The sequence below is a fragment of the Coregonus clupeaformis genome, chromosome 1 (genome assembly GCF_020615455.1).
Source record: "Coregonus clupeaformis isolate EN_2021a chromosome 1, ASM2061545v1, whole genome shotgun sequence".
NCBI lineage: Eukaryota > Metazoa > Chordata > Actinopteri > Salmoniformes > Salmonidae > Coregonus > Coregonus clupeaformis.
The window spans coordinates 20506045-20518839 of record NC_059192.1 but is presented as its reverse complement, the minus strand read 5'-3'; the positions used below and the strand labels follow the sequence as shown (position 1 = coordinate 20518839).

At 44.9% G+C, this 12795-nt stretch overlaps 1 protein-coding gene across 4 annotated transcripts in view; it reads right to left on the bottom strand.

The window, feature by feature from the left end:
* usp22 (ubiquitin specific peptidase 22) overlaps nucleotides 1-12795 on the bottom strand; it is a 37408-nt gene that overhangs the window by 16320 nt on the left and 8293 nt on the right. For all 4 annotated transcript variants that reach the window (XR_006657679.1, XM_045209700.1, XM_045209695.1 and 1 more), the window contains exon 2: nucleotides 2807-2939. Coding sequence is in view for 3 of the 4 variants with exons in the window: in XM_045209700.1 (XP_045065635.1) it covers nucleotides 2807-2939 (133 nt within the window). In the remaining variant the exon portion in view is untranslated. The remainder of the gene's footprint in view (nucleotides 1-2806; nucleotides 2940-12795) is intronic.

Here is a 12795-nt window from a genome sequence, read left to right as displayed (position 1 = left end):
GTATGTCGAGAGAGCAAGGGGCATGCAGGGTGGGTGTGTGTGTGTGTGTGTGTGTGTGTGTGTGTGTGTGTGTGTGTGAATGGTCGCCCGCATGATTAATTACAGTATTTATGTGGATTAGATACGATATGGTGTTGACTGGTGTGACTGAATGTATTGAAATGTCAGGCTGGGCCCTGCAGGTACAGGTGGGTCAGTACCAAGCTGTAGCTGATAGCAAATACAAGAACATCTAGTCTGCCTGTAGACTCAATGCACACCAAAAGTGTTTTACAGATGCAATATGCCGTGGATATTGTAGTGAAAAGAGAACTTCCCTGTTGATTGTCACATCAACGAGGGAGGCGACTCCCTAATCGATCACAGAAACAGGACAGAGAGAGCGAAACACTAGCCTTAGGCCCCAGATTGAATGACAGCCACGCTGTTAAAATGGCACAATAAGACCAGGAGAGAGAACGAACAGAGTTGCGTAACAAGGTGAGACCAGACTTATTGCTGGAGAGGAGCCTAAAACTAAAATAAACCCACGGACCTTCAGGTAACCATGGGAACCCAGAAGAGGGAAGGAGAGAAAGAGAAGACAAACATAACATGAGCTAAAATAGAAGAACAGACCAAATATCTGAAAGGAAGAAAAAAATGAAAATGAAAGGAAAACGGAGTGTATGATCCAGAAGAGAAGGAATATCTTTAATTTAATTCTGTAGCGTTTATGAAGAGGTGTTAATTACCCTGCACACTAGTCTAGTGAGATCTGTCCTTTTCTTCTGCTGCTGCTGTAGAGTAAATCTATCTGCACGCTGGCACATTTGTATTCAGTAGCTAAACTAATTAACACCCTAATTACTCTCCAGAGGGGCTGGGAGGGAGCGCGCACACACGGGCCTGGGCTACGAGATAACACTGAACTGACTGTGTTGCCAAGCACATGGGAAGCCTGCACTGCCGCATCACTAACACTAGCCTAGATCATCCCCCTAACAAGCATTCCTACATCTAAACACGACACAATAACTTTTAGTCCATTATTCCCTATATTGGGAAGAGAAAAGCTATACACACACACACACACACACACACACACACACATCAGTGGACAGTTTACTAGGTACACCACCCCATTCACAGAAAGGGATCGCTCCTACAGACAGTTAGTCACGTGGCTGTGGCTTGCTATATAAAGCAGGCAGACAGGCGTCGAGGAATTCAGTTACTGTTCGATTGAACATTAGAATGGGCAAAATGAGTGACCTAAGCGACTGAGCGCCGTATGCTCGTCGGTGCCAGCCACGCCGGATCCAGTATCTCAGAAACTGGCTGCCCTCCTGGGCTTTTCATGCACAACAGTGTCTGGGGTTTACAGAGACTGGTGCAACAAACAAAAAACATCCAGTCAGCGGCAGTCCAGTGGGTGAAAACTGCTTGTTGATGAGAGAGGTCGAAGGAGAACGGCAAGAATCGTGCAAGCTAACAGGCGGGTCACAAACAGACAAATAACGGTTCAGGACAACTGTGGTGTGCAGAACAGCATCTCGGAATGTACAACCTGTCGATCCTTGTCACGGATGGGCTATTGCAACAGACTACCACACCGGGTTCCACTCCTATCAGCTAAAAACAAGAAGAAGAGTCTCCATTGGGCACGCGATCACCAATACTGGACAATTCAGGAGTGGAAAAACATTGCCATCAGCATGACGCACCAGGCAGAGTCAGAATTTGGCGTAAGCAGTACGAGTCCATGGACCCATCCTACCTGGTGTCAACAGTACAGGCTGGTGGCGGTGGTGTACCGCCGTCCAATCTGCAGAAACTGCGTGATGCAATCGCGTCAGCATGGACCAACATCCCTGTGGAACGTTTCCGACTTGTAAAATCCATGCGCCGAAGAATTCAGGCTGTTCTGGAGGCAAAAGGTCGATCCGAGCCAGCACTAGATGAGTGTACCTAATAAACTGTCCGGCGAGTGTATATCCTATCCTAGCTCCGAGCCGGAGGCCCATTACTTAGTGTTGCAGTGCAGTCGCCCCCACATTATTGATAAAAGGACGAGGCCAAGGCTAATGCACTGACCTACTCAGGCACTTTGGTGCAACAAAGCTGCAGCAACCAACTCATTGGTGCCTAGTGTCTAGGTGTGACCAAATTCACAGGTGACGTTCAATAGCCCCTGGGGAATAGTCCTGGAGTGTTGCATTGTGTTGTGATTATGTTCCATAATGAGTTGGTGATTTGCCGGTAACAACAACCAAACAAAGTGTGTTGACACATTCAGCATGACATGGGGTCTCTGGGTGATCATTTGAGGTTTTGCCGCAAATAAAAAAGCAGTGGTGTCTCTCGTCTTCATGCTTTCCCTTGAGGAGAACAAAAGGGTACAGTGTGTTTATTTACAGTCTGCTTTATGAAGCAGGCTGGGTGCTCTATTACCCTCCTCCACAACAGTACAATTAGCTACTTGTGTGAGTAGAGGAGGCGGAGGGGATAATTAGGAGTCTTTGATGTTTCAGGGGGAGGTAGGTGGGAGACCTGGCAGTGGGCGTGAGTGTTGTGGTGGTGCTGATGGTGATGGACAGGTCTGATGTGTTGAATATGAATGAGTTAGGAGACTGAGGCAGTGGAGCAGAGCAGATGTTCTATGGCCTCTCCTCTCTGTGAGGGCAGGGCTGAGACGGTGGGACAGGCTGTGGGCTATGGAGGAGGAGCTACACTACAGCCCCGCCCAAGATAGGACGGTGAGCTCTTTGCTGTGATGTTCTTATAAGCAGGGTTGTGTCGGTTGTCGTGCTTGTGTGCATCTTACCTAGATTGTGTCGTTTGTTTTTGGCGTGCTCGTGGATGTGTTTCTTGGTGAAGCAGCCAAAGAAGACACAGGACAGGCAGGAGTGGAGCCGGTTCAGGTGGGTGCCGCACATGTGACAGATACACGACTTGGCCTGCAGGGGGCGAGAGAGGGCCACAGGTTGAGGATTACTGACAGATAAACCAAAAAAATCATTATCATCAAACTCATGAAGACGCTGGTAAGTCAATTAGACTGGATTCACCCAGTTTATAGTGAATATGGGCAGCCATGTTGGAGCCTAACGGAGACAAAGGCTGCAACGAAATGAGGAGCAAATGGACATTGGTGAAAAGATCGTAACGAACATAGACAAACAGGCTAGGTTGCACACCTGGCATCTCTGAGACACAAAAGGGATGGAGGGCTAATGATGAAACACCATATCCCTTTGTCATCGAGCGAGAGAACGCCAGTGTGCCATTTTCAGCTGACGTTTTTAGTTTCACTGTCCTTGCCTCATCTCTGCACCTTTGGCAGAGTGGAGAAGATTGAGAACAGGGTTGCCAGATCAGCAGTTCCCACACCTGCCAAATCTCCCTTTTCCCACACCAATGGCACCATCAGTCTGGAGATCACAAGTCCACTAAACACAAGAGTACCCATGCGCGGTGGATTCAATACAGTGCCCCCTGTCAGTCAGCCAGGGTTGATACACGTCATTGCCTAGAACCTGCTCTTGAAATAGACCTAGATCAGTGGTCACCAAACTTTTCTGAGCCGAGATCACTTAGAGTCAAAATGCAGGCCTAGCTCTACCGCTCAGATAAAATGTTTTAACATGACTTAAAAAAAGTAAGCCTATGCAACAACCTATTTAAAGCAGTTCTGGAGAAATGAGGTTTGTGCAGTAGGCTATAGGCCCAATACATTATCACTGTCTGTTGGCTATGCTTGAATTGCCCTGCCAATGTTGTTCTTATCAAACCATATCAAAATTATATATTTCAAAACATTAGGTATATGATCACACTGGTAATAGATCATCATTTATTGTATTACTTGTGACGCACAGCTAAATGAGCATAAAACTGAAATAGTTTGCTTTCTTTATTTTACTGGACTGATGGTGTCTGCATCTGATGGTCCGCCTCTCAAAGTCGGACCGCCCTTCAGCTCTCCCCCTCTGCGAATGCTCGGTACACAGTGACATATTTCATTACGCCGTACACCATCTTCTCGGAGGCTTGCCCCGCTACTGAACAGATAAATGTAGCAAATATATTTATATTCACTAAACCAAGATAGTTCATCTGTGTCGTTTACAGTAGCAGCAAATGAAGCAGAATTAGCAAGGTGGTGGACGAAGCCAAGCACAAGCTAGCGAGATCCTATTGGCGCGTTGTAGCATGTATTTGCATATTTTCTCTGTGAAGTGCAAACTCAATTCAACCTTGCACTCCTAAACACAAAGCGTTAAATCTATGAAACTTAGCGCACTGTGTTCGTAACAAATTCTACACTGAACAAAAATAGAAACGCAACATGCAACAATTTCAAAGACTTTACCGAGTTACAGTTCATAGAAGGAAATCAGTAAATTGAAATAAATTAATCAGGCCCTAATCTATGGTCTTCGCACGACTGGGAACACAGATATGCGTCTGTTGGTCACAGATACCTTAAAAACAAATTTTAAGAGTAGGTTGTGGATCAGAAAACCAGTCAGTATCTGGTGTGACCACCATTTGCCTCATGCAGCACGACACATCTCCTTCGCATTGAGTTGATCAGGCTGTTGATTATGGCCTGTAAAATGTTGTCCCACTCTTCAATGGCTGTGTGAAGTTGCTGGATATTGGCGGGAACTGGAACACGCTGTCGTACACATTGATCCAGAGCATCCCAAACATGCTCAATGGTTGAAATGTCTGGTGAGTATGCAGGCCATGGAAAAACTGGAACATTGTCAGCTTCCAGGAATTGTGTACATATCCTTGCGACATGGGGCCATGCATTATCATGCTGAAACGAGGTGATGGCGGCGGATGAATGGCATGACAATGGGCCTCAGGATCGATAAAATGCAATTGTGTTTGTTGTCCGTAGCTTATGCCTTCCCATAACATAACCCCACCATGGGTCACTCTGTTCACAACATAGACATCAGCAAACCGCTCGCCCACACAATGCCATACACGCTGTCTGCCATCTGCCCGGTACAGATGAAACTGGGATTCATCCGTGAAGACCACTCTTCTCCAGTGTGCCAGTGGCCATTGAAGGTGATAATTTGCCCACTGAAGTCGGTTACGACGCCTAACTGCAGTCAGGTCAAGACCCTGGTGAGGACGACGAGTACGCAGATGAGCTTCCCTGAGGCGGTTTCTGACAGTTTGTGCAGAAATTCTTTCATCAGTTGTCCGGGTGGCTCATCTCAGACCATCCCACAGGTGAAGAAGCCGGATGTGAAGGCTCTGGGCTGGCGTGGTTACACGTTGTCTGCGGTTGTGAGGCCGGTTGGATGTACTGCCAAATTCTCTAAAAACAATGTTGGAGGCGGCTTATGGTAGAGAAATGAACATTCTATTCTCTGGCAACAGCTCTGGTGGGCATTACTGCAGTCAGCATGCCAATTGCACACTCCCTCAAAATTTGAGACATCTGTGGCATTGTGTTCTGTGACAAAACTGCACATTATAGAGTGGCCTTTTATTATCCCCAGCACAAGGTGCACCTGTCTAACGATCATTCTGTTTAATCAGCTTCTTGATATTCCACACCTGTAAGGTGGATGGATTATCTTGGCAAAGGAGAAATGCTCACTAACAGGGATGTAAACAAATTTGTGCACAAAATTTGAGAGAAATAAGCTTTTTGTGCGTATGAAATTTCTGGGATTTTTCATTTCAGCTCATGAAAAAACGAGACCAACACTTTACATGTTGTGTTTATACATATTTTTTCACTATAGTTTTGGGAACAGGAAAATGTATTGAGATCAGATGTTTCATCGATGACAAAATTAGCAGAATGTCAGCCCAGTTTCACCTCGTTCCATCTTCTCCCACTACTGGACTTCCTCCCACTACCATATTTGAGGGTGAGAAAACTTTCTAAACTGATGCTTCAACTTCATAGCCCATGTGATGTGTCTGGGTTTCCCCCAGACACGTCACAGTGAAGTCTTTGTAACGCAAGATGGAGGAGAACCTGTCGCTCGTCAGAGATCGCATTTATTTTGGGAGATTGCAAAACATGACCTTTTCATTCAAGACAGAAATATATTGTTTCAGGTGATAAAACATGCTTTGTTTATTACTTTTTCCTCAATTTGTTTCTCTAACTTTATAGCAAGTCAAGCTAGCTTGCAGAGCAGCTAGCTAGCTAAAAGCTAGGCTAGGTTGGAGATACCCACTGTAGCTAGCGACCTCCACCTAATAATTATCATCAATAACAAAACGTCATTACATCCCAATAAACTTAAAATGGGAGGCAACAGTCAACATGTACATGTAGCCTATTATTTAACATTACCATTAAAATAGCACTCACTTACAGGAATGGGTAATTGTTTACAAGTTGCTAGCTATCCCATAAAGCCGTCACCAAAAACCACAGTAATCATCTTCTGTGGTTTGGTCACTTCCTGTTCTTCGACGGACTCTGGCTGGACTGAAGACGACGCAAAGTTTGGAAACAAAGTATTTGAATTACGTTTAGAAATCACAGTATCAACGCGGAAGCTGCACACACTGATCTGAGCAATCCGACTGGCTAGCGGTAGGCCTATAGGTACACTTGATTTGCTCTCCGGGCACGCCGAATAGGCAGAGTTTGTACACAATGAAATGGTTCAAAATGGGAACGCGTCGCCTACCAGCTGCGCAGGGCAGCTGAAACAAGTGCACCTATTGCCAACAGCGGTAGACAGAAAAGAGTAGGAATGCAAGGTTTTTTCGTTAGGTTTTTTATAGAAATGTTACGCAATTGACTAGGAATGCCGATCGGCGGTTTGGTGACCACTTGCTTTCATTTTTGGACCCTTTTCTTTAGGCTGCCGTTAGAAACCGTAACAGTAAGGCTAACCTCTGCTGTACCATTTTGCACCCCATTTATGCACCGATACCATTTTGCTGTGGAAAGCTGTCCTGCCAAGGTGTCCCTAGTGGCAGCAGTGGAAGCACAATCTCAGAGTGTGTGTGTGTGTGAAAACAGACTAGAGCAGGGGAACAAAAAGGGAGATCGAAGGGGAGCGAGAGGAGTGATGGAGGGAAAGAAAGAGGGATGCCAAAGTCAATCCTGCCTGATCTAAGCAGAGCCTTGAGACAGCTGATCTCTGCCAGACCAGAGGGAGACAAAGAGATGGAGGGAGAAAAGTAAAGCGGGGGATGTAAAAAGAGATGATGTCGGGAGCAAAGGGGAGTGGGTGAATGAGTAAAAGCAGCAAGACGTGAGAGAGCGGTAGGATACAGAGGATGTGGAATCTGCAAAAAGGATGGAAGAACTCAATGGATTCCTCCTCTATTTATTGGAGTAATATAATCCAGCCAAAGGAAAGACCTAGGATCAGGTTATCTCCATAAAACAGAGGAAATACACACACACAGAGTACTGGGTGTTCTGCACTGCAGTACAGCTGCTCTCAGCCTCCCTCTCCTCGGTCTGTCCCAGACTCACAGCTTGCCCTCACACACCCACATCCTTTGACATCTCTCCTCCACTGTTCACTCCCCCTCTTCTTTCTTCCTTTCCGTCTGTTCCTCTCATCGTCCTCTTCACTTCATCCATCTGCATTTCCCATCCTCTGTCCCTCTCCCATTTTCTCTTTTCTTCACACATCCCTTCTTCAGGAGAGAAATGCTGGTTAAAATGGCCTGAGGAAGTCTTGCCTCCACATTTATATGGTTGGATTTTGGCTAGGTTACTTTGAGGTTACTTTGAAGTAGTCAAAAGTTCAGGTTTCAAACAACTATACTGCCTCAAGCTCACTGTAAAGTGGTGGGTGATGCGCTGATAGCTTGCCTATCGTTGACAATAGCCTATGCACTCGAATGGCAGGCCCGCTTTAATTACGAGTTAAGAAATAAAAACAGCCCTTTTTAAAATCGTGGCCATCAAAACAGTTAACAATTCTAAATGCAATCGTGTGTTAATTCTGGCAAAATGACTGGCCTTATAAAAGCCTGTTTCACTCCAGTACCAGCTTTTTGAGGAGCTGCTCTCGCGCTGTCTGACAGGTGATAGGCCATTCCACTCCTCAAAACAGGTTCTCTGTATGCTGTGCGCGTGTGATAAATAAGATGCATGACGACTAACGAAAATACACACGTTACGCAAATTAACTACATTAAGCAAAATTAACCTAGCCCGATAAACATGACCAGTCAAATGTATTTTTGGCAGTTAACCGTTAACATCCCTAACACGGACCCATAGAGATGTATAGAGGGCACACTTGCCACTGCACAGGAAAGCCCTCTATGAACTTTGCCATCACAGAAGCGATCAATTACAGATCTGAGGTGCCCCCTCTATACATTTCTATGGACAGCAGCTGTCATGGCATTTCTCCAAACAGCCGTTGAATTCAACGTTGCACACCGTACTGAACACAAAGCCAGGGTATGGCAGTGTTGTCAACATTATTTTCTGTTGGTGTTAATATCCTATAAGGAGGTGTATCCCATCGCAGCCTTTCCCCGTGACCAGATCATCTGATAAAGAGGGCTGAAGATAGATCTGCTTCCTCCTACAAGACTGCTGCTGGCTCGCAACACACTGATACATCACACACACACGATACAAACCCATTCACGCTGAAGCTTTTTAGTTAAACACACACACACACACACACACACACACACCCCTAGATCCTGAGGGTCACTGTGGAAGTTGAACTGGACAAGAGTGAGAGTGGCCTAAGAATGTTGATTGGTCTTCTTCCGGGATGACATCATACATTGGCTTGGCCGGAGTGAGAGAAAGGCTGCTCTGTGTTGGCGAGGGGGCATGATGCAGTGAGGGGGAAAGGTGGCTAGTCAGAGGAAGTGCGACAGCGCCAACTACACAAACATCACAGGAGAGGCGAGCAGCAGGCCGATGGAGAGATCCTCAGTGTACTGACCAACAAAGACTGAGTCACTTACTGTCCACTTACTGTTCTCGGACCGAGACAGACAGAGGGGGAACACTGGGCTAGAACATCCTACACATAACTGATGGCTAGGGCCACCATACCCTGAATCCATTGTGACTGGTTAGGTTGGGTATATGGAATGGAAAGCATACTGCTGCAGAGGGATGATGTGAAATATGGAGGGTGACTTGGGGGGTAGGAGAGAGGAAGAGAGAGAACGTGGCAGTAGGACGAATAGTGACAGTTCAAACGCATGCAGATGGGGCGGGATTGTTGCTGTGAGTCAGCGTGGCTGTGAAGTGCAAGGCATGATGGGATAGAAAGCAAGGAGATCAGCTGTGCCCGAGAGATGGGGAAGAGAGAGTGAGAAAGGGAGAGAAGAGAGGGATAAATGGAGTTCAGATAACCTTGGGAGCCAAAGGTCATACAGCATAGTTGATGGTTTGCGCTTGAAAAGTTGCTAATCCTCAGCTCCTTCTCTCAAGAACCTTTACTGAGAAGAGTCCATGTTCACAGCAGCATCTTACTCCATCTTCATCCGAAATCTAAAGTAAACAAAAATGGAATCCCTATCCTTTTGGCTATAGCTCTGAGGTAGTATACTGAACAATAATATAAACGCAACATGTAAGGTTTTGGTCCCATGTTTCAAGAGATGAAATAAAACGTCCCAGAAAATTTCCATTCACACAAAAAAAACGTATTTCTCCTAACTTTCATGCACAAATACAGTGGGGGAAAAAGTATTTAGTCAGCCACCAATTGTGCAAGTTCTCCCACTTAAAAAGATGAGAGTGGCCTGTAATTTTCATCATAGGTACATGTCAACTAAGACAGACAAAATGAGATTTTTTTTCTCCAGAAAATCGCATTGTAGGATTTTTTATGAATTTATTTGCAAATTAAGGTGGAAAATAAGTATTTGGTCAATAACAAAAGTTTCTCAATACTTTGTTATATACCCTTTGTTAGCAATGACACAGGTCAAAAGTTTTCTGTAAGTCTTCACAAGGTTTTCACACACCGTTGCTGGTATTTTGGCCCATTCCTCCATGCAGATCTCCTCTAGAGCAGTGATGTTTTGGGGCTGTCGCTGGGCAACACGGACTTTCAACTCCCTCCAAAGATTTTCTATGGGGTTGAGATCTGGAGACTGGCTAGGCCACTCCAGGACCTTGAAATGCTTCTTACGAAGCCACTCCTTCGTTGCCCGGGCGGTGTGTTTGGGATCATTGTCATGCTGAAAGACCCAGCCACGTTTCATCTTCAATGCCCTTGCTGATGGAAGGAGGTTTTCACTCAAAATCTCATGATACATGGCCCCATTCATTCTTTCCTTTACACGGATCAGTCGTCCTGGTCCCTTTGCAGAAAAACAGCCCCAAAGCATGATGTTTCCACCCCCATGCTTCACAGTAGGTATGGTGTTCTTTGGCTGCAACTCAGCATTCTTTGTCCTCCAAACACGACGAGTTGAGTTTTTACCAAAAAGTTCTATTTTGGTTTCATCTGACCATATGACATTCTCCCAATCCTCTTCTGGATCATCCAAATGCACTCTAGCAAACTTCAGACGGGCCTGGACATGTACTGGCTTAAGCAGGGGGGGACGTCTGGCACTGCAGGATTTGAGTCCCTGGCTGCGTAGTGTGTTACTGATGGTAGGCTTTGTTACTTTGGTCCCAGCTCTCTGCAGGTCATTCACTAGGTCCCCCCGTGTGGTTCTGGGATTTTTACATTTACGTCATTTAGCAGACGCTCTTATCCAGATTTTTGCACACCGTTCTTGTGATCATTTTGACCCCACGGGGTGAGATCTTGCGTGGAGCCCCAGATCGAGGGAGATTATCAGTGGTCTTGTATGTCTTCCATTTCCTAATAATTGCTCCCACAGTTGATTTATTCAAACCAAGCTGCTTACCTATTGCAGATTCAGTCTTCCCAGCCTGGTGCAGGTCTACAATTTTGTTTCTGGTGTCCTTTGACAGCTCTTTGGTCTTGGCCATAGTGGAGTTTGGAGTGTGACTGTTTGAGGTTGTGGACAGGTGTCTTTTATACTGATAACAAGTTCAAACAGGTGCCATTAATACAGGTAACGAGTGGAGGACAGAGGAGCCTCTTAAAGAAGAAGTTACAGGTCTGTGAAAGCCAGAAATCTTACTTTTTTGTAGGTGACCAAATACTTATTTTCCACCATAATTTGCAAATAAATGCATTAAAAAAATCCTACAATGTGATTTTCTGGAGAATGTTTTTTCTCAATTTGTCTGTCATAGTTGACGTGTACCTATGATGAAGATTACAGGCCTCTCTCATCTTTTTAAGTGGGAGAACTTGCACAATTGGTGGCTGACTAAATACTTTTTTCCCCCCACTGTACATACTTTTATTTTAAGGCACACGTAGCCTACATATCAATAGATACACACAACCTATCTAGGTCAAATAGGGGAGAGGCATTGTGCCGTGAGGTGTTGCTTTATCTGTTTTTCTGAAACCAGGTTTGCTGTTTATTTGAGCAATAGGAGATGGAATGGAGCTCCATGCAATAATGGCTCTATATAATACTGTACGCTTTCTTGAATTTGTTCTGGAGTTGGGTACTGTGAAAAGACCCCTGGTGGCATGTCTGGTGGGGTAAGTGCGCGTGTCAGAGCTGTGTGTAAGTTGACTATGCAAACAATTTGGGATTTTCAACACATTGTTTCTTATAAAAAGAAGTGATGCAGTCAGTCTCTCCTCAACTCTTAGCCAAGAGAGACTGGCACGCATAGTATTTTTATCAGCCCTCTGATTACAATGAAGAGCAAGACGTGCCGCTCTGTTCTGGGCCAGCTGCAGCTTAACTAGGTCTTTCCTTGCAGCACTGGACCACACTACTGGACAATAATCAAGATTAGACAAAAAAAGTGTCAAAAAAGCAGAGCATCTCTTTATTACGGACAGACCTCTCCCCATCTTTACAACCATTGAATCTATATGTTTTGACCATGATAGATTGTAAACTAAGGTAACGCCAAGTAATTTAGTCTCCTCAACTTGTTCAACAGCCACACCATTCATTACCAGATTCAGCTGAGGTATAGAACTTAGGGACTGATTTGTACCAAATACAATGCTCTTAGTTTTAGAGATGTTCAGGACCAGTTTATTAGTGGCCACCCATTCCAAAACAGACTGCAACTCTTTGTTAAGGGTTTCGGTGACTTCATTAGCTGTGGTTGCTGATGCATATATGGTTGAATCATCAGCATACATGGACACACATGCTTTGTTTAATGCAAGTGGCAGGTCATTGGTAAAAATAGAAAATAGTAGAGGGCCTAGAGAGCTGCCCTGTGGTACACCACACTTTACATGTTTGACATTAGAGAAGCTTCCATTAAAGAAAACTCTGTTCTATTAGATAGATAGCTCTGAATCCACAATATGGCAGAGGTTGAAAAGCCATAACATATGTTTTCTCAACAACAGGTTATGGTCAATAATATCAAAAGGCTGCACTGAAATCTAACAGTACAGCTCCCACAATCTTCTTATTATCAATTTCTTTCTACCAATCATCAGTCATTTGTGTCAGTGCAGTACATGTTGAGGGCCCTTCCATATAAGCATGTTGAAAGTCTGTTAATTTGTTTACAGAGAAATAGCACTGTATTTGGTCAAACATTTTTTCCAAAAGTTTGCTATGAGCTGGCAGCAAGCTTATAGGTCTACTGTTAGAACCAGTAAAGGCCGCTTTACCATTCTTGGGTAGCGGAATTACTTTGGCTTCCCTCCAGGCCTGAGAACAAAGACTCCTTCACTTTTTGTTACGTTACAGCCTTATTCTAAAATGGATTAAATAGTTATTCCCCCCTCAATCTACACA